Here is a 23939-nt window from a genome sequence, read left to right as displayed (position 1 = left end):
TCGATGAGAAAACTTGCGGTGAAATATTCGTCGAATCCCGATCAGTTACTAAGGAATTGCTTTACAGTTCCGTCTGTTGCCGCTCATGCCGCTAGAGAGAAAAACTCGTGGAAGCCTACGAGGAACGAATATCTTGCTGATATTCAACTTAGTTGTATCGAATACGGCCATGGTGGATTGTGGAATACCAAGTACGATTTCGAAGATATGATCTCTGTTGACATGAGCGCGTGTTATCCTGGAAGTTTCCTCGGATATGGCGATTGTGCAGATTATTTTGCTAAATTCGGCCATCCTACCAGCGAAATGACAAGGGTAGCAATTAACGGACCGTTGCCTGATTTTGTCATGACCGGACTCGCTTGTGTTACGTCGTTCGAGTTTGCTGAAAATTTGCATAAAATCTGCTATATTTGGTTCGGCAAGCATTTCTCCCAGCGTCGTTGGGTTCCTACGGTGTTATTGAGATATATGCTAGATTCGTCGATGTTAGTGTCGTTGACGGTGAGTGAGGCGATTATATCTTACAAAAAACAGATCGAGGTGTGGTTGCCGACAGACTGTGACAACGCGAAAGATATAGGAAGAAAAATAATCGGTAAATTTACTCAAGGTGGATCCGTTGATCACAAACATCGACACGCTAGATTATTTATCAACGACGCCAAGATGGATTTTATAATCGCCGATACGGTATCACGAGGAATATTTTGCAACAGAGAGAATATTATCATTGATGGAGCAAAATTAGGTACCGTGATTAGCTACCTTGACGAAGAATCAGCGCAATATACGCATTTACGATCGTCGATGCTCGCTTATGTTAGTATAAATTTGCTGTCGATGATAAACAAATTTTCTGATATCGCAGTAAGAGTCGCAACGGATTCATTTTATATCGATAAAAAATACCAGTGTAGGCTGGAAAATTTAATCACCGATGGTAGCTCATGGGGAACCTGGAGGATAAAAAACGAGGATATCCTAGATTATTGTGAAGACGCCGATGTTGAAGATCGCGATGAATTTCATCGAGGTAAATTTGGAGAATCTTCGGCGGCCGCATCTGCATTTGACCCAATTTCACGCAGCAAATTCGTTTACCTAAATGGACCTGGTGGTAGCGGTAAAACAACGCGAGTAATAAACTTATTTACGAACTCCGATATGATTGTGTTGACTCCGACACATAGATTAGCGCGAGAAATAAAGCAGCGTGGTGTTAATTCTTGCACGTATCACAGTTATTTCAAGTACAGCGGTGGATCATGGGATTCGGTGCGAATGGGAGACAAATATGTCAACAAAATCATAATATTTGATGAAATTTGCACGGTGAATTTAGATATTTTAAAATCGATATTAGCTTGGCTGGAAGGGAAAAATACCGCTGTGATAATGTGCGGCGATCACGGCCAACCTAATCCTATCGATGGTGAATCGCCTCACGAATGGCTCAGAAACTTCGTTGATTATTACGAGGAAATTGACGCTGATTATAGATCGACGGATATTTTGTTAACCGAGTTCAAGAAATTGATTCGATTACAGCCGAATAAGATTCAGTGTGATGTCATGAGGAAAATAATCGACGAGACTCCGATGAGCGCTTTTCTAAATTGGTGGCGTCCCGATCATTTGATCGTTGCTAGTAGAAAAATTATTCGTGATATTATTCAGGAAATGCTATTCAAGCTGCATTGCGAGAAATTTCCAACGCTGCAGGTACCGTTATGCTATAGGCCCGCTAATACTCGACGACAAAATATCGACGTTACTTTGCCATGCGGGAAAGAAAAAAACCTAGTCCTGAATGATATTATCTTTGTTGATATTAATCTTGTTAATGATGCGTTAAATGCAGAAAAATCGCCATGGAAATTAGGATACGCAACAACGATACACTCGTCGCAGGGATTGACCGTAGATGGCCAAGTTTGGATCGTCGATGATAGAATTTCTTGGTCAAATCTAGTGTATTTGGCCGTGTCGAGAGTAAGAAAATTATCTCAACTAGGACGAATTCGAGTAAACTACATAAGTGACGCTGGTGGTAGTTGAGTATCTTCTGGTACTATTTGTAATTCTTCTTTGGTAAATCCGCGTTGAGGCGCTAACGAATCTAGGATATAAATCGCTGGTCTTCCTGACGATCTTGTTACGGCGGATATTTTGTGTGTTGTAACGCTCCAGGTTGGGTCGGTTGCTCTTTTTCTGCCTCCTTCAGCTTCGCCTTCTTTATATAAATACCTGACTGTGACGCTACCTAGTACAGGCTGAATTGTGGAATCTCGCTTTAGGGGTATATTCGATTTTGTAATTGCAATTGCGGGTTTCATCGCTATCGTTCGAGTCGTCTCGTTATTTAGCGCGTTAATTACATGAGGCAATCTTGATACCCAATCGTGAGATCGATTATCTTGAATAAACTCACGCGCGTATTGGTATCCAAATAATCGTTCTGCGAGAGTTTTATTGAATCTTTCGACGATAGCTTGATTGTGATGAACACCTACAATACCGCGACGGATTTTAACATTATTCTTTTTCATCAGTGAAGTAACCGCGTCAAGAAATTCTCGACCTGGATCAACCTGGAGAAGATTCGGCCATGTCAACGGGGATCGTGAGTAAATTTCGTTAAATGCCTTTGCAATTTCTGTTGCTGTTTTATTCGATAACGGCTCGGCTTCTTTATACCTGCTAGCGATATCAACGACTGTCAGGATATATTTGTATGTGACTCCGTCAACGGTATCGTGAGGAAGAAACATTAGATCAGCCTGATGGACCTCAATGGGGACGCTGACGGTGAAACTCGCGTACGGTATTTTCTTGGGCGGAGGGAGATATATTTGCCAGATTGCCTGTTTCGATAGCCACGATTCAGCGACGGATTGTTTTACTTTAGCGGCTTTGGCAAGTTTGGCAATTACTGATTTTCCTCGCCAAAATCCTCGCGGAGAATAATATATTTGCTCCATATTATTTACCAGCACCGAATACTAATTTGCCTTTCATCGCGCCTTTTATCAACCAGGATGCCAATTTCTCTTTGAAACTTTTATCAGGAATCGCGTCTAATGCGTGAATTAGCTTGATATCAGCGAGATGCCTTTGTTGTAAATCCCCGCTGCGATACGCGAGGTCGTGATAGTAACAAGCGTTATCGATTGCGTTTACCGGATCTTCACCTTGTTTTGGTTGGTCATTATCGTCGAGTCTGATATCGAGCCTCGTTCCGGGTCCACAATAATTATACCCTGGCAGATGCTTTTCTCCGGGATATATTGCCCAGGGAGTTCCGGGTAGATTTGACAAGGAGGCTGCGATATCTCCTCCGGTTCTAGTTTTTTTTTTTACAAATCTGAACTTGCGTGTCTTGCAAACTTCGCATTCTCCTGCAATTGCGTTCCTGTTGTTGCGTGTGACGATTTCGGTTGGATTTATCGTAGCTGTGCGCGTGCGGCACTTAACACAATATAGATCCATGTATTCTAGTAACATGAATGTAATTGATTTTTCAGCCACGAAACGACGCGAGCAGGTGAAACATCACGCGGTATTACCGAATTCGATCAGAATGGTAATCATCGGCCCGTCAGGATCTGGTATGACGCAATTGTTATTGAATTTGATCATGCGATGGCTAAAATGGGACAAGTTGTATTTGGTTGCACCATCCGTGGACGATCAACGTTGTTATCAAGTGTTAAAGGAATTTAGCGACAATACCGACGAAGGCACAATCGAATTCATCACAGACATCAATGAAGCTCCAACCGTGGAGAATTTGGACGGTGATATTAATAATCTTGTTGTTTTCGATGACGTTATGCTGGACAAGCAAACCAACCCGGCTAGGATATTCTCGCGTGGCAGACACAAGAACACCGATGTTATTTACGTAACACAGAGATATACGCAGATTCCAAAGGTGATTAGAGATAATTGCAATATTTTATCGGTATTCAACGGCGTAGACACGCACACGCTGAGAAATATCCATCAGACCTGGTACAACGGTGATATGGATATAAATAAATTCAAAAATTTGTTTAGCCGCGCTCAGGCAACGCCACATGGTTTCATCACGATAAATCTTCACGATCCACGAAGTCGGTATCGAATTGGTCTTGATCAAATTTATTCATGAAAAAGCAGCCCCACCATGCAACAAAAAAAAATAACACAAAAAATTATTCCCTGACATTTATTTTTCCTGTCTTGGACGCTATATTTACTAACACACACGGCGCGACCAACCGATGCACCTGGTCTGAAATGCATGAAAATTAGCTTCCGTAGAAGGCTTTATTTCTGCTTTCTGAGGCTTCTACGGAGAAAGTTCGCGTAGGAAGCTTTATTTTGGCTGGACGCACTGGTCTGTTAAACTTCCCTGCTGCTGGGGTTTCTTTTGCATCATAACTTTGTTGCAAATAAGTTAACACGTTTGCGTCTGGGTTCTCCATGACATTTTGATGGAATTGTTTCATAGATGAACTGTTTCTTAAACAAGAGAAATAAGGACGCACAAACACGCCGAGTTTGGAAAACTTTCTAAACTTTTGAATTGAAATTATTTGGGAAGATTTATGATGCACTCGAAATGTGGAATAAACAGCTAAATTGTTTTCATCTCTTTTTAGTGAAAGCACAAAGATTTACATTCCAAGGAAACATTTCAGAATAAGGTAAAATAATAAACCATGGTAAATGTTGGATCAAACTCAACACAATTAGCCATCAAATGCTTAAGGGCACAGCTTCTGAAGTTAGCATACCATCATGCGTACTATTTAATAACTCACTCATTTCGCAAGCATTTAGAAGACTGCAGTCGATATGTCTTTCTCTCGAAAAGGCGAAAAATGTGATCAAGACCAAATATTAGGACAAATATAGAAAAGGCCATATTAATATACTTATTTATTTATCCTATAAAAATCATTTAAGTTACAAATACCAGTGTCCAGTTCTAACCTGTCATTTGACTACTTACCACCTCGTCGATTTTAATCATCCAATTAATACAGCTCTTAATGAAAATGAAAATAGGCCTTTAGTCTTTTGTGATATCTGCAAGGATTTGGACGAAGTTTAGGCATAGTGGTCTTTTGAGCAAACTAAAACCCTTTTAATTAGATGTATAGTTTTGGAATGTCTTATAAGTTGCTTATCTGAGAGAAACAGTTTGCAACTCTAAAGACCTATCAATCTGAATGTTATCCAACACAAGCTGTTGTTCCACAAGGGGCAGTATTATATCATATACTCTTTCTTCTATTCTTTTATATCCAAAAGACATTGCTAATGATATTGTCGACCGATATGATGATGCATCAAAAAGAAACTGTAATATGAATAAAAGTCACGTGGTACTTTTTACCACTTGATTTTCATTAGCTTTCCTAAATCTTGTATTTGACAACGAAATACTTAAATTCTTAACGATATAAACATTTGAATGTAACATTCATTAGTGATGGAATATGATCATCACACGTGCACGATCTTAGCAATTCCGTATAAATAAATGATAGAATCATTTTGGGGCAATAATAGTCAAATTATCCAGGAAACCCTTAATATTCTTATCATTCATGCGTCCATGTTGAGAGTGTGGGGCAGTTGTTAAGCGACAACTTTTACAGTATGCAGATGCTGTATGGGACGGTTGTTATGTAACAACGTTTAGAGTATGCATATGTTGTTTGGGACGGTTCTTATACGACCACGTTGAGATTGTGCAGATGTTGTGTGAGGGACTGTTGTTATAGGACCATATTTGGAGTACGCAGATGTTGTGTGTGACAGTTTGTCGTACGACCAAGTTGAGATTATGTAGATGTTGTGTGGGACGGTTGCTTTAGGACCATATTTGGAGTACTCAGATGTTGTGTGTGACAGTTTGTCGTACGACCACGTTGAGATTATGTAGATGTTGTGAGGGACTGTTGTTATAGGACCATATTTGGAGCACGCAGATGTTGTGTGGGACAGTTTGTCGTACGACCACGTTGAGATTATGTAGATGTTGTGTGGGACGGTTGCTATAGGACCATATTTGGAGTACGCAGATGTTGTGTGTGAGAGTTTGTCGTACGACCACGTTGAGATTACGTAGATGTTGTGTGGGACGGTTACTATACGACCACGCTTAGAGTATGCATATATTATATGGGACGGTTGCTATTCAAGAATACGCATAAATAATTGCTTTCAGAAACAATATCCAATTAAAGAAATCGCGAATTATTACCTATATATCATATATATTTGTAGAATAACCTTTCACCAAATGTAATACTTGCCCCAGTGATTAATGGATTTAGACAACTTTCAACACGTGAAATATGTGTACCACCATTTTACTTTATATGTTATTTTGGGTAAGAATCCATTTTGTATCAAGAACGATCGTACTTTAATTAAGAAAAGTGATAATCATTAAGTGTACAAAATATCCCACATTTTGTCTCGAAATGCATATACAAATGTGATTTCAAAATGTCAACATGAAGACCCACTCCATGACCTTTTTGAACCTGTAACCCATAAAATCCTGTTTACTATGTATCTTTTAAAATCAAACAAATATATAGTGTTAAAGACGAAAATGTATACCTTAACGACATTCTGCCTACAATTTTCCGAGTTTGGAAGAAGTTCTCCCACACCTACAAAATCGCCTGATACCCAACTTGCCACCAGAACGAGATTCTCAAGAAATTCCCCGGTGTATAGCCTGTTTCTAAATTCTATATCCCCCATAAACACTACGTTGTAAACATATTATATAGTATTCATTGTAGTTTCTCTTCCACTTAATAGCTTATATTTTTTTTTATAAAATGTTGAACGTTACTAAATTTTTTTTTACAAGATCTGTTTAGTTTGCTTAATATCTTTTGCCTTTTCCTGACATTGTTACGTTGAATTTTGTAAACCTAGCTATAAACCTGACCTAATTACTCGACTGAACAGCTGACAGAAACAGTCCAAAGCAATGTATTTCATTTTTATAGCCCGATGGGTAAACATTACATCTTTCCAAAGCTGTGCGCTGAATCGGCCGACATATCCCGAGTCACGAAAGCACGGGGGTAGTATCCCGTGTGTCCAATATTATTATTATATTATTATTATTATCTTGAACAGAATATTCTGGTGACAATTGCCTCTTTTCAAACGGTAAGCATTGCAGTAGTTTATTTTCGTCACTCGGTCGAATTCGGTATGCGTTACGCTTCGAGACTGGTGACGGAATCCCTATATATAGTGGGAGGAAATATTTACTGCATGAGAATATTATGATTGTAGTACTCGACAAATGACGTATTTGTTTACTCTGTAATTTATCATAGTGTAATTTTCGAGAAGCTAATGAAACTGCATCGCGTTATCTTTCAGACTGTAACCGTTGTGGATGCCAAACCTATCAGTAATTTATTTACAAATCTCAATCTTCTTTGGCGATTACCTTTTACGATTGGCCTGCTACGTCAAAGTTCGTATCAAATATATTACGTTCTGAATTTTAAAGTCATTAAAAGATTACGAAGCTAAAGATTAACATAAGCATTAGCTGTATTTTTCAATTTTAGCAAATATAAGAAATTTTGACTTGGGGAAAATGCAAAATTTGTTATGTCCATTTTATTCGCATATTGACACAATAACTAACATAAATTCTATTATAGCCTAATCTGTATTGATTTTTAACACTTTTGATATTCAAACTAACATGTAAACAAAATCGCGCAGTTATGCAAACAAAGTACACATGAACATTGACCATTTCACTGTTAAGTTCTGTCTCAGTCTTCTTTTATAGAGGAAAACACCGATCTATTTGATTTCTCCATTTTATTCTCTACTTTCCTAATTAGTTTTCGTGTTCCAACAGTACTCGTATTTTCATGTGGTGCATGTCATCAAGTCCGCTTGTCAGTAGGCAACCATAATTACCACGCGGATGAGAGATGGTGTCCTCGGCGAGGAACAAATTAATACCTTTTATGACCCAAAGAAAAGGTGTCAAGACCTTTCTTAAACAACAGCTTTTATTTTCTTCTAATAACATGAACAGTTAATAATTTGCACGAACTAACTTTCAAGTGCTATTAACGATTCCTTTTAATGCAAAGATATCTGCAACTAATGCTCTATATTGTAAATGAGTTAACATAATCATCGGAGACATTTTCGACTTAAGCTTTTATGCAAACAAAACCGAACCAAAATGCAATTAGTACGAAAGTCTAGTCCCCGAAGGTCTGATTATAGAAAAAAATGTCGATACTAGAGCAAAACTTGAAGCAATACGTAATTTTGAAATAGCTCAGTTCCCTTGTAACTGATGATCGTTGAAAAAAGTAATGAAAGGAAATAAAAAGAAATCTTTATGGGATTGTTAATCAATAGACAACACATTACAGAGAACATACTCAGGCATTGTCTGACTGTTATCTATTTAAACTCGTGCGTAGGCGTTTTTCTTCTTCTTGCATGTTGCTTTTTTTCCTTAGATAACGGTTTTATTATGAATGAAGAAAAATTCAGAATTTACATAAGTAGTCAAGAGATGATACCTGAGAGCTGGATAAGAAGAAAAAACAGACCCCACATTTATCTAATTCATTTGAACTTAAAAAGAGTTTTTAATACCGTTTACATTACAAATTTACAACGTAAATAAGATGCAACTAAGTCTAATGTATAAGTGTGGAAACTGGTTGATTTATTAAGCCCGATTTTAAGTGATTTTTCCATAAGTTAAGGTTAACACATCTAATTCACTGGCACTTATTTCAGATAGTCGAATTTAAAATTTTTAATCTGTTCTGTGTATTTTTTCTAATGTCTATCAATTCATATTTGAATATTTTAAACACACGAATGCAGCAAACCGTTTCATGTCTTTCATTGATTCAAAGCTGTGTAATTCTTTACGAAATTGCTGTGATGTAAGCGGGCGAGGAATGGGAATTTAATAATAGTTCTTGAGTAGCTACGAACTAGCCAAACCATAAGCCCAGAACTATGATTATTCTACAAACACAACTGATTTGCCTAATTCGCTTACGCTCCGATACGTTTGTCGCAAAGTTGATACAAGAAAAATCAAGTTATATTAGGACTTCAAATAATGAGTGTTTTATATTTATATGTCTATACAACAGATTATGGTGTACTTTCAAAGATAGTAAAACTCTAGCTGTATTTAAGTTTGGCACATTTGATGACATTTAAATTTGAATAGAGTTAGAGGTGAATAACTCTAAGCGACATGCGTTGTTTTACATGCCAGGCATTGAATATGGCACTGTGTTTCTATGGTGTACAAAAAAGTTTGACTTAAGATTAGTTGCAGTATACTTAAACAAGATTTATTTTCAAAGTAATATAAATGGATTATCTCATCTCTTTGTATATTTTGACTTGTAGAAAGTGCAGTTCCGTGTGTTTCCTTTTATTTTCAAGAAGAACTTATCGACCTTTCTCAATCCTGCACATCATATGGCAATTTAATTTGAAACAGTTTCTTGTAGGGTATTATAACGATTCCATATGGAATAATCATTCCTGTGTTCGATACCGTTCATTAATAATAATCATTCCTGTATTCGATACCGTTCATTAATTTATCTAAACATCAAAAACTGTTTTCTGTATGCGTGCCTGTTACTAACACATATACTTTTCTACTTTTGATGAAAAACTTTAAACAACAATTCCCTATTTTCAAATGATTCGTCGTCGCTTCAGCAACGATGCGCTATACAAGAAGTACTATTGTTGTTTAAACTATCTATTCGTTCTTTCTATTTTCTTTCCCTTTCTTTCCACCTAATTTCACAAACGTATATCCGATTTCCCTCGCATTTCAATTATAAATTCCCACGTTTCTTTTATGTCCAATTTTAGTCTCATTTATTACTAACACCTTCATTGTTCATCTTTATAATGTATATACCTTGGATAAATACTACTGGTTACCTAAGAGACTATTCGCTGTGAATATTGAACTGTTTAAATGTGTTGTCATTAAAACTCGTATAACATCCGAAATATATTCAATTATATTTCAAATTGCTGTATCGTCAAATGATTTGATCACTGAATACCATTTGATTTCATTCTAGTCGTTGTAATCCTTTACTTTCTATATTGTATATTGTGTAATTTCTAACTGCATGTTTAATATGAAATAAAATATGTTTGATCTAGCTCCATGTGACCTTATTAAACGAAATAAGAATATCTTTCGTTTTCAATTGTATGTGGAATCAACCAAATTCATACGGAACAAGATTTTATTTTATCGATTGACCATTCTCATGGAAGGATAAAGTCTTGCACTTTTTTGAGCTTTCTGATAATAGTGCAGAAGACCGTTGGCATTTATGAGTCTGAACACATCAAGAAATATGTCATGGAAAACGTTTATGATTAAATGTTAGAGATTGCATCATGTGCACAATCAGCTAAGAGGTTTTTCATGTAAAATCCATTATATTATTTATTGTTTCGCCACTCCTTTTTACTATCCTGACTTGACAGAGGTCAAAAGATCTATAAAAATGTAGTTTCTTCAGTATAAATTTAGGACAAGATGTATAAATATTTTCTTTTGACGTTTCAAAATCATTACGTTTCATAATGTTCTCGATTCAAAGATTATTCGATACGACCAAAAACTAAAAAGTCCCACTGAAATAGTCGCCATAACACTAAATTCATTCAAAAGCGAGCGTGTTTACTACATGAGACTTAAAATTGTTGTAGCTCCTTGGTTACATCTGTATCGATCAGTTGCATGGGAATGGAAGTGAATATATACGCATACATGTCTACTGCATAGAGCTTTTATCTTCAGATGGATATTGGAGAGCATATTTTTGGAGTGTATATGCTTATAAAAATGAATTATTTGAAGTAGTTTTCATGTGCCTTTTACTACATAGTTCTGTAAGGCAGGTACAATGTTTACAGATGAGGTTGATTTGAATATTGCTACGAAATTCATTCACATAGGGAATTATTTGTTTGGCATATCAATTTTAACATTTTGTGTTTACCTTTGGCGTCAGTTTTGTTAGGATTAAGTTTTATCATCGGAATTGGTCCATGGAAAAATGAAGTTTCCAACATCATGAAACAATCACTGCTTATAATTTTTACTCGAATCTAGTCTCGATGTATACATCATTGTTTTATCTTTCTGTTTTTCGTATTTGAATGACGTTTTAGTTCATTTCTTGCTAGCTTTATTGATAACACACTACTGTAATTGTTTCAGTATATACTTGAATTTTCAATGTTATAGCGATGTACGTTGAAATTTTAACACATTGGACAGGCCAGTAACTAAACTTTTAAAGAAAGACATCGTGATTCATACATTAATATTTGGTGTATATATCTCGTTCGGGTAACTGCTTTTTCATCGAAATAACCATTAGACCGCAATGTTTACAAACCCGATTCTTCCAGAAATATATAAGGATATTTTTTATTATTTCAAAGCATCACGGATGCAAAGATTCTTTTTAAAGATGAAGTAAGCTTATATTAACCAAAATATTAGCGTACAGCAAATGTGCCTAATTTCACATGAATGCATATTAACACAAAAGTATTAGTCATTAGTCTGCTATATTGACAGCATATTGAATGAACTATGAGAATTAAGGTACATTTACATTATCTGAACATCTTTTCAATTTTAAGGCACAAAAAACGCTTTACTTTTATTCCTTTTATATCGCTCATGTGTAAAGAACGTCAGATTTAGAAAAGATTCAAATTTAGTGGTAATTTACCATAAACTTTGTGATTAATTTGACTGCTACAACTCTGACTACAAGGCGTGCAAGGCAATGCCATTCCTATACGTTAATTGAAAGATTAGAATTACAAATCTAATTGTATAGGGTAAATAGAGTGTGATACCCTCTCGATCAGAAAAAATCTTGAACAGTGCCCACTGATATTGTTAGCTAAAAACAAATACGCACATGGACTCTATTACTGACTCATTCTCTTTTTTCTTTAGGAGGGATAGTTACAATATTCCGATCAGCATTAATGCTGGATATCGAGAGTTCAAGGTCATATTGGAGGCGACAATGATGAACCCCGGATCTTTCCTAGCCATCATCACTTTGTCGCTGTCAAAGAATTGTTCATCAGGTAAATGTTTAGCATACTTTGTCTCAAGCAACTTTAAGGAATTCCAAACTCTATTCGTAATCTTGAAAGGATAGAAGATGGCTACCAAAATATTTGAATAAATGAGTCATCCCATGAACGAAAGATTACTACAGTACGTCGGGGAATGATGGGCAAAATACAATGCAAATACATTTATGGAAGTAAAACTTAGGGATTATTTTCATGGCAAGTAGCGAGATGCAACATGAATGTAGACGAACCATATCAATCTATTTACAATACTGGGCCGTATAGGTTAGGCTTGTGTATTGTGCCGGAATACCAGCGGCACTAACGAGGTAATTTAACACAATCGATTTGGATTGTACGTAGCATTGCGTTCTGCTCAATGGCGTGCTTTGGAGACTAAGAAAAGTGGGTACACAGCATTTGCATGTCCCATAAAAGATTGCATTTTAACTGTAACTGTTGATTATAATGATAGTAAAAATGCATCAAATTTATAAATCAAAACAGTGGCAATTCTGATGCAACAGTCAATATAGATACATATACTTTATATATAAGCACGTGTCACGTATCACAGATTATGATCCGTCGTGAGCTTTGAGAATTCAAAGCGCGATTTATTGCCGAATAATCGGCAATAGAATAGTCAAATGCATACATTTTAAGATCCATCGTGAGGAGAACGTCTTTGGCAACACTTGACCATCATTAGAACTGTCATCAATTGATCGTTTTGATTAAGAGTTGCAGAATTTCAGACGCTCCTGTCTTTCAAAATAAAAGCGGACGTCTAAATTTACTATAGCGTAGGTTTTTCTAATATGTACTCAGTATCATAGTGACGAATCTTCATCTACAAATAGAAATTTAATGTTAGGACCGTGAAGAAAAAACATCGGGCTTAAACAAACTACGAGGAAAGAGTTAAAACCATCTAGGTTTGTAAAATTCAACAAATAATTGATTTTCGTATAATAAAATGTGAAAATTTTCAAAAATAATGGCATTGTAAATTAATTCTCAAATAGTCCTAAAAGTTCACAAGTTAGGCATATACATTACCTGAGTTTGGACAAAGGTTAGTTACACAATACTGATATACGGTACAGATAATCATTGCGAAAAGCTAACATATAATATAAATTAAATATACATAAGAAAGTGAAACGTTCCCTTCCATACTTCAAGTTCTTCTGTCCATAAAAATCTCAACATCTTGTCTCTGCTTGTCGTTTTGTCCAGATTATTACCAAAGAGTATCTATTTTTTTAAAAATTGTTTCTATTCTTTTACTTGTAAATGACCAGATCAGGTGTCTTTTAATTCTGAAGACTTTTTAAAAAAATGGAAATAACAGCGGTATGCATATAGATAAAATTACATAATTCCTGCATTATAAAGGAACATTATGTAAAACTGAAGACAATTTTCTTTGTTCAAATTATAGATGACCATTGTTAAAAACTGAGTATTTGTTTACCTCAGCTTTCGGGATTCTTACAGGTTTTAGAACGTTAATACATTTTCTTCACATTGTCTTCCACATGAACATGTCTTAGAAACCAAAGACATCCCAAATGCAAAATCAAACATGTTTACCTTATCATATGATAATGCTCAAATTTAAAAATAAATGTCTCTGTAAGAATTTCAGAAAAAAAACACATAAATATCATAGTCATGGAAACAGACGTAAAAAGGATTACATATATCCCTATTACAGGGCTTACGTTTTTTATCATCACAAAATACCAAGTACTTCTGTGGGTCGTAAGGATGCGATGTTTAATCAGTATGGGTACACCTTCATTTGACAGGAAAAATTCAAAGACATTGGACATTATGCCATCTGAAACAGAAGTCAGAAAGCCGTTTATGCCGCTAACATCAAAATTTAATTGTTTTATTCCCTTTAACATTTGGAAGAAGGAAACGTGGGTGTAAACATTTCATCAAGCTGAAATTCGCAATCGATCAAACGCAAAGAAATTGTGTAAGCCATCGGTAGAATTAAGTTCCACTTTATTAAAAGTAAAATATATATATATATCTATATATATATATATATATATATATATATATATATATATATATATATATATATATATATATATATATATATATATATATATATATATATATATATATGGGGTGTGGGGGGTGTGGGGGTGTATATAATGTTATACATTCTCCGGCTCACTCCGAAACAAACTGTATTTACATCTTTGTCCGTCTTTCGAAACTTTAACTCGCGGTACCGATATCTGTGGACAGTGCAATGAAATGTCTTATAATACATTCGAGATTTCAACATTAGCAGCAGAGAGGGTGAACAGACCATAAAATTCCGACAAAACAAATAAAACAAACAAATAAAATCATCTCGTAGAAAGGTCAAGATTTTTACAAATGAACTTTTCCTTGAGATGTTTTATTTCTGTAATGGCCGATTGTACTAATAAAACCTCAGTTCGAAATAGTAGCTGAAAAAATAAAGTACTCTACGTGTTTATTTATTTCTTGTTTATTTTTTTGACGACCAACGTTGGTAGGCACCCTCTCTGCTGCTCCTTCTGCTGATATTAATTAAATCATTATGTTATAATAAAATGATACATCCAGAATCTCATACTGCAAGAACAGCTCGAGAACGATTAGAAGCAATTAAAAAACTTCTTCCTGTCAGAGACTCATTCAGAAAAAATCTGCAAGCGCAGCAAGAAGCACAAGTTGAGTATGAAGAAGAAACTAAAAAACTATTTAAACCCGTCACTGCAGCTACTGAGAAAGTTACAACTGTCATCAAAGAAGATCTTCTTCCGGTATCAGAAAAAATAGCAAGAAGAACTAAACAGGCAAAGAAGATTTTACGAGACCTTCCAACTGACATAGCTGCAGCTTAACCTCCACCTGTTGGTGAGGAAATACTTGAAGGTATTGGAGAACTTCGTACTGAAGTCGCCGATGTGAGAGAAAAACTTGCATCTAAATCCAAATCAGCAGGAGAGAGCTTAAAATTAATTGCAAGATTTAACGAAGGAGTTGTTGAAGATATTAGAAAAACTGAAAGAGAGAAATTACCTAAGATGATATTAGATAATATATCTGATAAATCTAATTTTTTAAAACCCTTTCATGAAAATACAAGTGATGATAATTTCATTAAATGGATATATCGCGTATATTACAATAAAAAACAAGCTAGAGGTCAAGAATTTAAAAGACTTAATGAAGAAGTAAAAAGACTTTACAGAAGGGGACTGAAACAACCAGAACAAGAACAACCTTCCCAGCGGAAACTTCCTTCAGATTTACAACAAATAGAACAACAGCAATTGATGTTGAAACCATCTAGAGAGAAAAGGAGGCAGATGGCAAAGGAAATGAAGCGAAAAACAGAAGAAAAATGGAAACAAGAAGAAGAAATATTTAGAGATATAGAAACTAAACAACAGGAGAAATTACGTTCACTGGGTAAAGAAAGAGATCCTGATGATGATCCTCCTGGCGCTGTAGGAAGTGGTTTTCTGACTGCAGTGCCAGGAGAAAATAATTTTGTTTGTCCTGATAATATCATTAATGACGTGTCACGGTTAGAAGTTCTCATAGGAGGAAAACGTGCCAGAAATAATTCACCAGAAATAACCAATGAAGCAGCTGATATTTGTCGGCGACTATTTCAAGGTGGCATCATGGATATTGGCGTTTACTGAGAACTTATTGATGAGCTCGTTGATGATTAGTCACCGTGATTAGATAAATGGTAAATAAAATAAGATGACTGTGCATGATAATCATCGTAAACCCGCACAGGTTAGAGCGGTAAACTCACGATTACCAATCTATAGTGTTATTTACGGAAATGGACTTGGTGATGTCATTCGGGGATTATTTACAAGGATAGCTCCAAAAGTAGCACCTGTAGCAAAACAATTATCGATGAAGGCTATTGATATTGTTCGTGATAAAGCTCCTGGTGCAATTGTCAATGTTGCTGGTAAGGCGTTCTCGGCTATCAAAGAAAGACTAGCACGATTATTGCGACGAAAACAACAACCACCGGTGAAACTGGCAAGTACTGAGGTGATGCCTGCAGATGTTAGTAAAATAATAAATCAGGCTGCAAATCAAAAACTAGCGGCGATATCTGAAGAAGCAGAAAAAAATATAACAGCAAATTTAATAGCAGGAAGCGGTCTTCGTCGACGATGATCATCATTTGAAAAATGGTAACTATAATAAAAATGTTCAGGCGCGAATCAGACCCAGCATTTGATATGGAGGCACCTGTCCTTAAGTATGAATCTATACGTGATTATCAATTTTATTCCTATGACGCAAGACTACCAAATCAGCGGGGGAGAATCGAATTACAGGTTCATGATACAAGTAGATATTTCTTGCCCGCTGAAGCGTTTATTGAAGTAGAAGGTAGACTTGTAACGAATGTTGTAGCTAATACGCCATATGCTGCTAATTTGCGTGTTGGTTTTGTCAACAACGGGATCATGGCATTATTTAGTGGCGCCACATACATGATTGATGGAAAAAATATTGAATCAATTCAGAATGATGTCGACGTTGCTACAACAATAATTGGTCTAGCGAGATATTCTGACGACTTTACAAGATCGGCTGGTCCAACAATGATGTTTGCTAAGGATATTACCAACAACGCTGATCATGTTCAGTATATTAAGTTACAGACACCTCAAGTTACTGCATCTAATCCACAACCGGTTGATTTTGAACACGAAGACAGACCGGGTGCTGCTGCTTTTGATATTATAAAAAGTGTTAGTGCGACTTACAACCTGGGATTTGCAACACGCCGAGCAGCGCTGTCGGGAGATAATAGAAATTTTTCGTGTGCAATTCCATTATCTCACATCTTTGGATTTTGCAGAAATGTTAGAAAAGTCATCTTTGGAGCTAAACACACAATTGTGCTCGTAAGAAAAGGTGATGATAATGATGCAATCTGGCGAGGTGCTGGTGTTGCTGATGGTAAAGTAAATATATCAAAACTTTCACTGTGGATGCCAGTAATAACTCCATCTATTACTGAGGAACAAAAATTACTATCTTTTATGGATCAAGGCGGTAAATCATTGCTATCATGGTTAACAGTAACCACAGATGCTGCTCAAAGCAATATTAATGGTTTATTTACATGGCATATAGCATCACAACAGGGTGTTTCTGCACCACGACATATTTTTATTGCACTGCAAGATATTAACCGGATAAATGATCAAGAACAATCACATATGATATTTGATAACCTTGGAGTTAATGAAGTTTCCTTACGGATAAATGGACATCAAGAACCAACAGAAAATATACAACTAAATTATGCACAAAATCATGTAGCGCGCGCATATCATCGTTTAATGTCATTCATGGGACGTGATCAAAATATAGATACCGGTTTGCAAATATCACAATTAGATTTTACAGGTCTATATCCGATTTATTATTTTTCACTAGAACATCTTGATTTATCCAAACAATCTGTTGTTGATATACACTTTCGAGCTCATGTTACTAACCCACCACCTGGTGGTGTCTTCTACAGAGCGATCGCGGTCGTACTTAGTGACAAAGCCATGTTACTTGAAGGTGGTAGTGGTCGAATGAGGGTCGTTGATGCACCGGTGGAAAATATTTAATCGTGTTATTTAGAAAAATATTATTTATATAAAAATGTCGTATAGTCATGTTAATGTTACTCTGACTCCCGGTCAGGTAAAAAAAGCTTCAATCAAAAACCGCCAACAAATGCGGAACTAAAATATCACTAAAACGAGATCAGATTAGTGGTGGTCCAAACAAATTATCGCTGACAAATAATCAGATTAAACATTTCAATAAAGCCCTAGAATCAAAAACTGGAGTTCAATTCCATCTCTCCCCGAGCGCCATCAAAGACATGGTTAAAACGGGTGGTATATTTCCACTTCTTGCGGCCATTCCGGCATTAATAGCTGCAGCTGCTCCAGCCGTAGCAAAAGCAGCCGCGTTAGGTGCTGTTGGAACAGCTGCTGGAATGGCACTAAAGAAAGCAACAGGGCAAGGATACAAAAAAAAGAGACGCGGCTTAAGATTGCCAGGATCTCGTTGGGGGAGAGGCCTAAGGCTTCCAGGATCACTTCGTTAGACGTTCCAGCATCAAATTTTGATTTACTTGATGCTGCTAAACGATTAAAAATATCTGCCTTTAGAGGTGTTTTTATGCGAGATCAATTACCGAAACAACCAAACAAACTCGAAACAGGTATTATTAATCTCGATGAACGTTCCGGACCTGGTACTCATTGGGTATCATACGCGGTTGATCCACGTGGAATTGTTTACTTTGATTCGTACGGGTTAGCTCCACCTGTTGAATTTATCAAGTATGTCGCACCACTTCACGCAACAACCAGAGGTTCCAAAGTTTGGTATTCAACGCTACCCACACAAACAATGACAGATCCGCCAATATGCGGCCGTGAAGTAATTAATGTACTCGACGCTATATCAAAATCATCCAGGCCGCCACATAAAGTCATGCACGATTATACAAGCAACCGATATGTTGCGCGTAAGGCGTTTTAAACAACGGGTCTTATTATAATGGTTGATATTTACGGAAGATCTTCTTCACGCGTTAAGAAAAAGCCCGGCGACGTTGATCTGTCGAAGTATGTGACTAAGGATGACCTCGCTGATATCATGAACCTGGCTGGAGTTGACCCAGATGAAGTTGTTATTTTTCAAGATCGATATGGTAAACTAAAAACCAGCAATATCAAATGGAATGATATAGTCCGGCGAGTACTCGGTGCAGTTACAGATAATATTCCCGTGTTTACTGACGGTGGTAGAATCAGAGATTCAAGTATGTCACTTAAAACCATCAGAGATGAAATTGCAAAAAGTGTTGCTAATCGCGTGAGAAACACCGGTGACACAATGACAGGTGAACTTAGCATGAATGGGAACAAAATAGTAGCTGTAACAGCTCCAAAATCTGACAACGACGTCGCAAACAAACTATACGTCGACGACGTGGATGGAAAACTATCCACGCTGCGGGCCGAATATGATGTTCACGTAACCGGTTTTTCAAGGCTTCGAAGAAATTTTCAGAAAACCGATGATGCCATAAATAAGTTCTTTGGAACTCCTTCCGTCATCGATATAAAACTTTCTGATATCAAAACTGACCTAGACACGATCAAACGAACACAGCAAGACATCGTAGCGGGAATTCCTGAGATTGTCAATAAAACCAGTCTGATTAAAATTCCAGCTGGAATAACTCCCGGGCACATCACAAACATCGTATGCACGGTATCATCGGGATTTGCAACATGGTCGCAGCAAAATAATACTATCAAATATACCGCAACAGTCACTGGCGTGTACAGGCTGTCTGTGTTTAGTGCTGCAAAATTTGAAATATTTACAACGTTTCCATGGCGTCATTCCACCGACAGGTTTTCCGGGGTTGTATCTGTTGTATTAAATAGCGGAACCGAAGAAATATTTATTCTGGAAGCAGCTGATAAGAAATTAACCGTAACATCCTTCTGGTGGTGTTTGGAATTTGTAGCTGAAACACCTCAATTGGTTACTGCATAAAAATATATATGGACGGTGCACAATACAGGTACAATCAAGCGCGTGAATGGCAGGCGGCGCTAAAAGATCAAGTTGATCAATATACAGTAAAAGTAAAAAAATATCGACGACGATTGGTTATCGTTGATGTGATTGTTTATTCAGTATCCGCTGTTGTTGCTGGAACCGGTGTAATATTATCAGCGTTGACAACGATGGCACCAGTAGCTGTGACTATTTGTATTTCAGCAGCAACAACTATTGCAGGTGTGCTTAATATCATCACAAAAAAAATATGTACTTGCACGAACGAAAAATTATCCGATTACAAAGTAAAATTACATACAGCGACGGTAGCATACTCGAAATTATCCTCGTTGTTATCAGCGAGTCTCAGTGATGGAATTATTACTGATTTCGAATTTTCAATGATAACCAAAATATACGACGAAGGTATCGGTATTAAAGATACAAGTATCAATAATGACAGAATTACTCCAGCAGATCGTGACCAACACAACTCCGCCAAAGATAACGATGATCTCGGTAAGTTCAATTAATCCTGAATTTAGTGTTAATTTTCCTACTGCAATTCCAGTAAAAGAAATAGCACTAGCACAATTACGAGTATATTACAGCTGGCCAAATATCAGATCAAAATCATTTAATGGTACACCAGCAAATAATTCGCTTGTATTTGCTAATAACAACAAACCCGATGGAACACCTGACTGGGTTGTTGTTGGAATACCAACTGGCAGTTACGAGATTGAAGAGATCAGTGAGGAATTTCAACGTAGAATAAAATCAATAACGGGAAAAGAAGCAAAAATATCAATTAATGTTCATGAACCCACCCTGTCCTCGACGATTGAAATAAACTCGCCTGATTATGCCGTTGATATTGATCAGTCCACGATAAGATCCGTGCTAGGATGGCCCGAGATATCACCACCGATAACACCGATACCACCAGAACCGAAAAAGTCTGATTATGTCACGGATAGGCAATCATATCATGAAATTAATCCATCATACGGGGGAAAACTACGTATTTTAAAAAATAAATCAATGTTTAGCAGTTTTATCTTTGTCGGTAGTGTGGAGGCATGGACTTTTAGAAATCCGGGGGAAACAGGAAATGTTTTGGGTTTTCATCGAGGTGATATTATTGAATATTTTCAGGAAATCAATCAAGAATGTAAAAAACAACTAGATCAACTAAATCAATATTTTAACGAACATATGTTTGACATATCAGCGTCATCACGTGAAAAAATCATCACGCGTGTGGAAATATTAAATCAGCTTATATCAGATATGGAATATTTTAATAACCGAATAGTTCAAGCGATGCTTAGTTTAAAATCATTTAAACAAGTTGGTGCAGATAAATGGTTAGAAAAGTATAAATTAATAAAAGCCGATGTACCAAATTTTAAATTTCCCGGGTATAGTGTAACCGAGTTAAGAAAATCTGTCAATGATGTCATTGATGAGTTTTTTCCTAAAATACTCGATGCATGGAGAAAATTAATTCCACCAGCAGCTGTTCTTAGATATGATAATGATCCACATGGCGGCGGAAGACACGTATCTCCGGGAATCGTTAATATAACACCGACGGTCGTGGTCAATCTGGTTTGTGACGTAATCGATGGCAGCTATCAAATAGATCTCGGAAGATCAAATCAAGCTCAACAAGGATACATCCTGTACACGTTCACACCACAAGTCCCCCCTGGAAGTTTAATCGTGCAAGAACCAACTAATCCTGTGTATTTACGGTGTCACAATAATATGTTAACACGAATCAATTTTAAACTCACAGACCACCTTAATCGCTTAATTGACATACGTGAAGAAGAACTTGTGATAAATCTGTATGTAAAGTCGTAAGACTTTTATCGTAGATCTTTGATTTTAAAGATCCAGTAATGTACCAGCACGTGAGGGTTTTTATACACTTGAAAACGCGCGTTTTCACAAAACAGAACAATTTAGCCATTGATGAACACGGAAACGAGGATTTCTTATTAACACAAGAACAGTTAGATGAACTCCGGCGCACTCCTGCATCAAAGTCGAATAAATATATCTGATGTGGTAATTCATCTTTTTTAAAATGTTTTATTTTTTTCTGAAAATTTGATCATTTTCACATAAATCTGAGTACCAACTCACCCATCAGAGTTATAAATTGCATAAATCTGAGTACCAACTCACCCATCAGAGTTATAAATTGCATAAATCTGAGTACCAACTCACCCATCAGAGTTATAAATTGCATAAATCTGAGTACCAACTCACCCATCAGAGTTATAAATAAATAATAATTCAGAAAAAAATAATTTGTAAAATTAAGAAATTTTTACAATTTTATGTTTTTAATGGGGTAAATGGTAGTCAAAATTAAGAAATTTGTACAATTTTGTTAAATTTCAGTAAAAAAAACAAATTAATTCAGTAAATAAATAAATTAATTCAGAAATAAATAAATTAATTCAGAAATAAATAATTTGTAAAATTAAGAAATTTGTACAATTTTATGTTTTTGATGGGGTAAATGGTAGTCAAAATAAAGAAATTTGTACAATTTTATGTTTTTGATGGGGTAAATGGTACTCAAATTAAGAAATTTGTACAATTTTGTAAATTTGATGGGGTAAATGGTAGTCAAAATTAAGAAATTTGTACAATTTTGTTAAATTTCAGTTAAAAAACCCAAATTAATTCAGTAAATAAATAAATTAATTCAGAAATAAATAATAAATCTGAGTACCAAGTAGCCCATCAAAATTGCAAATTGCATGAATCTAAGTACCAACTAACCCATCAAATTCAGAATAATATTTCTGATCAAAGATCTCAGTCATCTTCAAAATTACTACTTTGGACGGGGTTACTTTCTGACATAATTTTTCTTAATTGTCTTATACGAGTACTAATCGTTTTCTTTGCCTCATACTCGTGGGATAATAACGATTTAATTCTTTCTACGGCGGCAGAGAGAGGAACGAACTCCTTCACATGATCATCTTCTACGGTAGCTAGCGACTGAAACATTGCCGCCTGAATCCGTTTCATGAGCTTGTATTCAGATGATAGTGTGTGTGTCCCCTGGGTTTTACGTTCTTGTAAAATCTCAGTCAGAAACTATTTTTTCAGGATTAAGTTCATCAGATATATTAATTCCATCTTTTTTCAATTTTTTAATAGCAACAATTACATCATTGATATTTTCATGGTTCATTATATAATATATAAATCTTTAAAATAAAAAAAAATATCCCTAGAACCCCTATCGAGTGTTTAGCGAGTTCGTCGGGATGTTTCAAGGACAGCACAATCCTCATTAAACTCGTAGCTTGCCACCGCAATCTACCAAGTTTAGAGGATATACACATAACATATAACTAACTAAGGACAGCACAATCCTCATTAAACTCGTAGCTTGCCACCGCAATCTACCAAGTTTAGAGGATATACACATAACATATAACTAAGGACGGCACAATCCTCATTAAACTCGTAGCTTGCCACCGCAATCTACCAAGTTTAGAGGATATACACATAACATATAACTAAGGACAGCAGAATCCTCATTAAACTCGTAGCTTGCCACCGCAATCTACCAAGTTTAGAGGATATACACATAACATATAACTAAAGAAATGGATATATACAATGAAATGGTTATATACAATGAATGAAGAGCCCCTATCGAGTGTATTAGCGAGCTCAGATTATAAATTAAGAGCCCCTATCGAGTGTATTAGCGAGCTCAGATTATGCATGGACGGCACAAACATATAACTTAACTAAGGACAGTACAAACATATACGCTCAGCAAAAATCCCACCCACAATAATTAATCCAGTGGGTGATACGAAAATATGTATCAACCACAAGTCAATATTGTGGTTGAATTTTGCTGAGCGGGGGGTTTTGCGGTTCCCCCATTATTATAAAAATCGCAATTATGCGCACACCACCGACAAATTGTCAGCCATGGGGGTTCGATCCTGGACCGCGAGCGTCACAGTCCAATACCATACTGATTGAGTTATCAAACCTTGTTACGAACATATATTTCGGAACTTAATATATAGCTAAGGAACCAATATTTACACTAAAACAGC

General features: G+C 36.2%; 1 protein-coding gene across 1 annotated transcript in view; it reads left to right on the top strand.

Moving 5' to 3' along the window:
• LOC149805673 (uncharacterized) overlaps nucleotides 1–23939 on the top strand; it is a 293351-nt gene that overhangs the window by 187679 nt on the left and 81733 nt on the right. The window contains exon 3 of the mRNA XM_089936655.1: nucleotides 12062–12198. Coding sequence (XP_089792781.1) covers nucleotides 12062–12198 — 137 coding nt within the window. The remainder of the gene's footprint in view (nucleotides 1–12061; nucleotides 12199–23939) is intronic.

This window comes from Sinohyriopsis cumingii, chromosome 2 (genome assembly GCF_028554795.1).
Source record: "Sinohyriopsis cumingii isolate HCF-2022 chromosome 2, ASM2855479v2, whole genome shotgun sequence".
Taxonomy (NCBI): domain Eukaryota; kingdom Metazoa; phylum Mollusca; class Bivalvia; order Unionida; family Unionidae; genus Sinohyriopsis; species Sinohyriopsis cumingii.
This window is presented reverse-complemented; position numbering and strand designations above follow the sequence as displayed.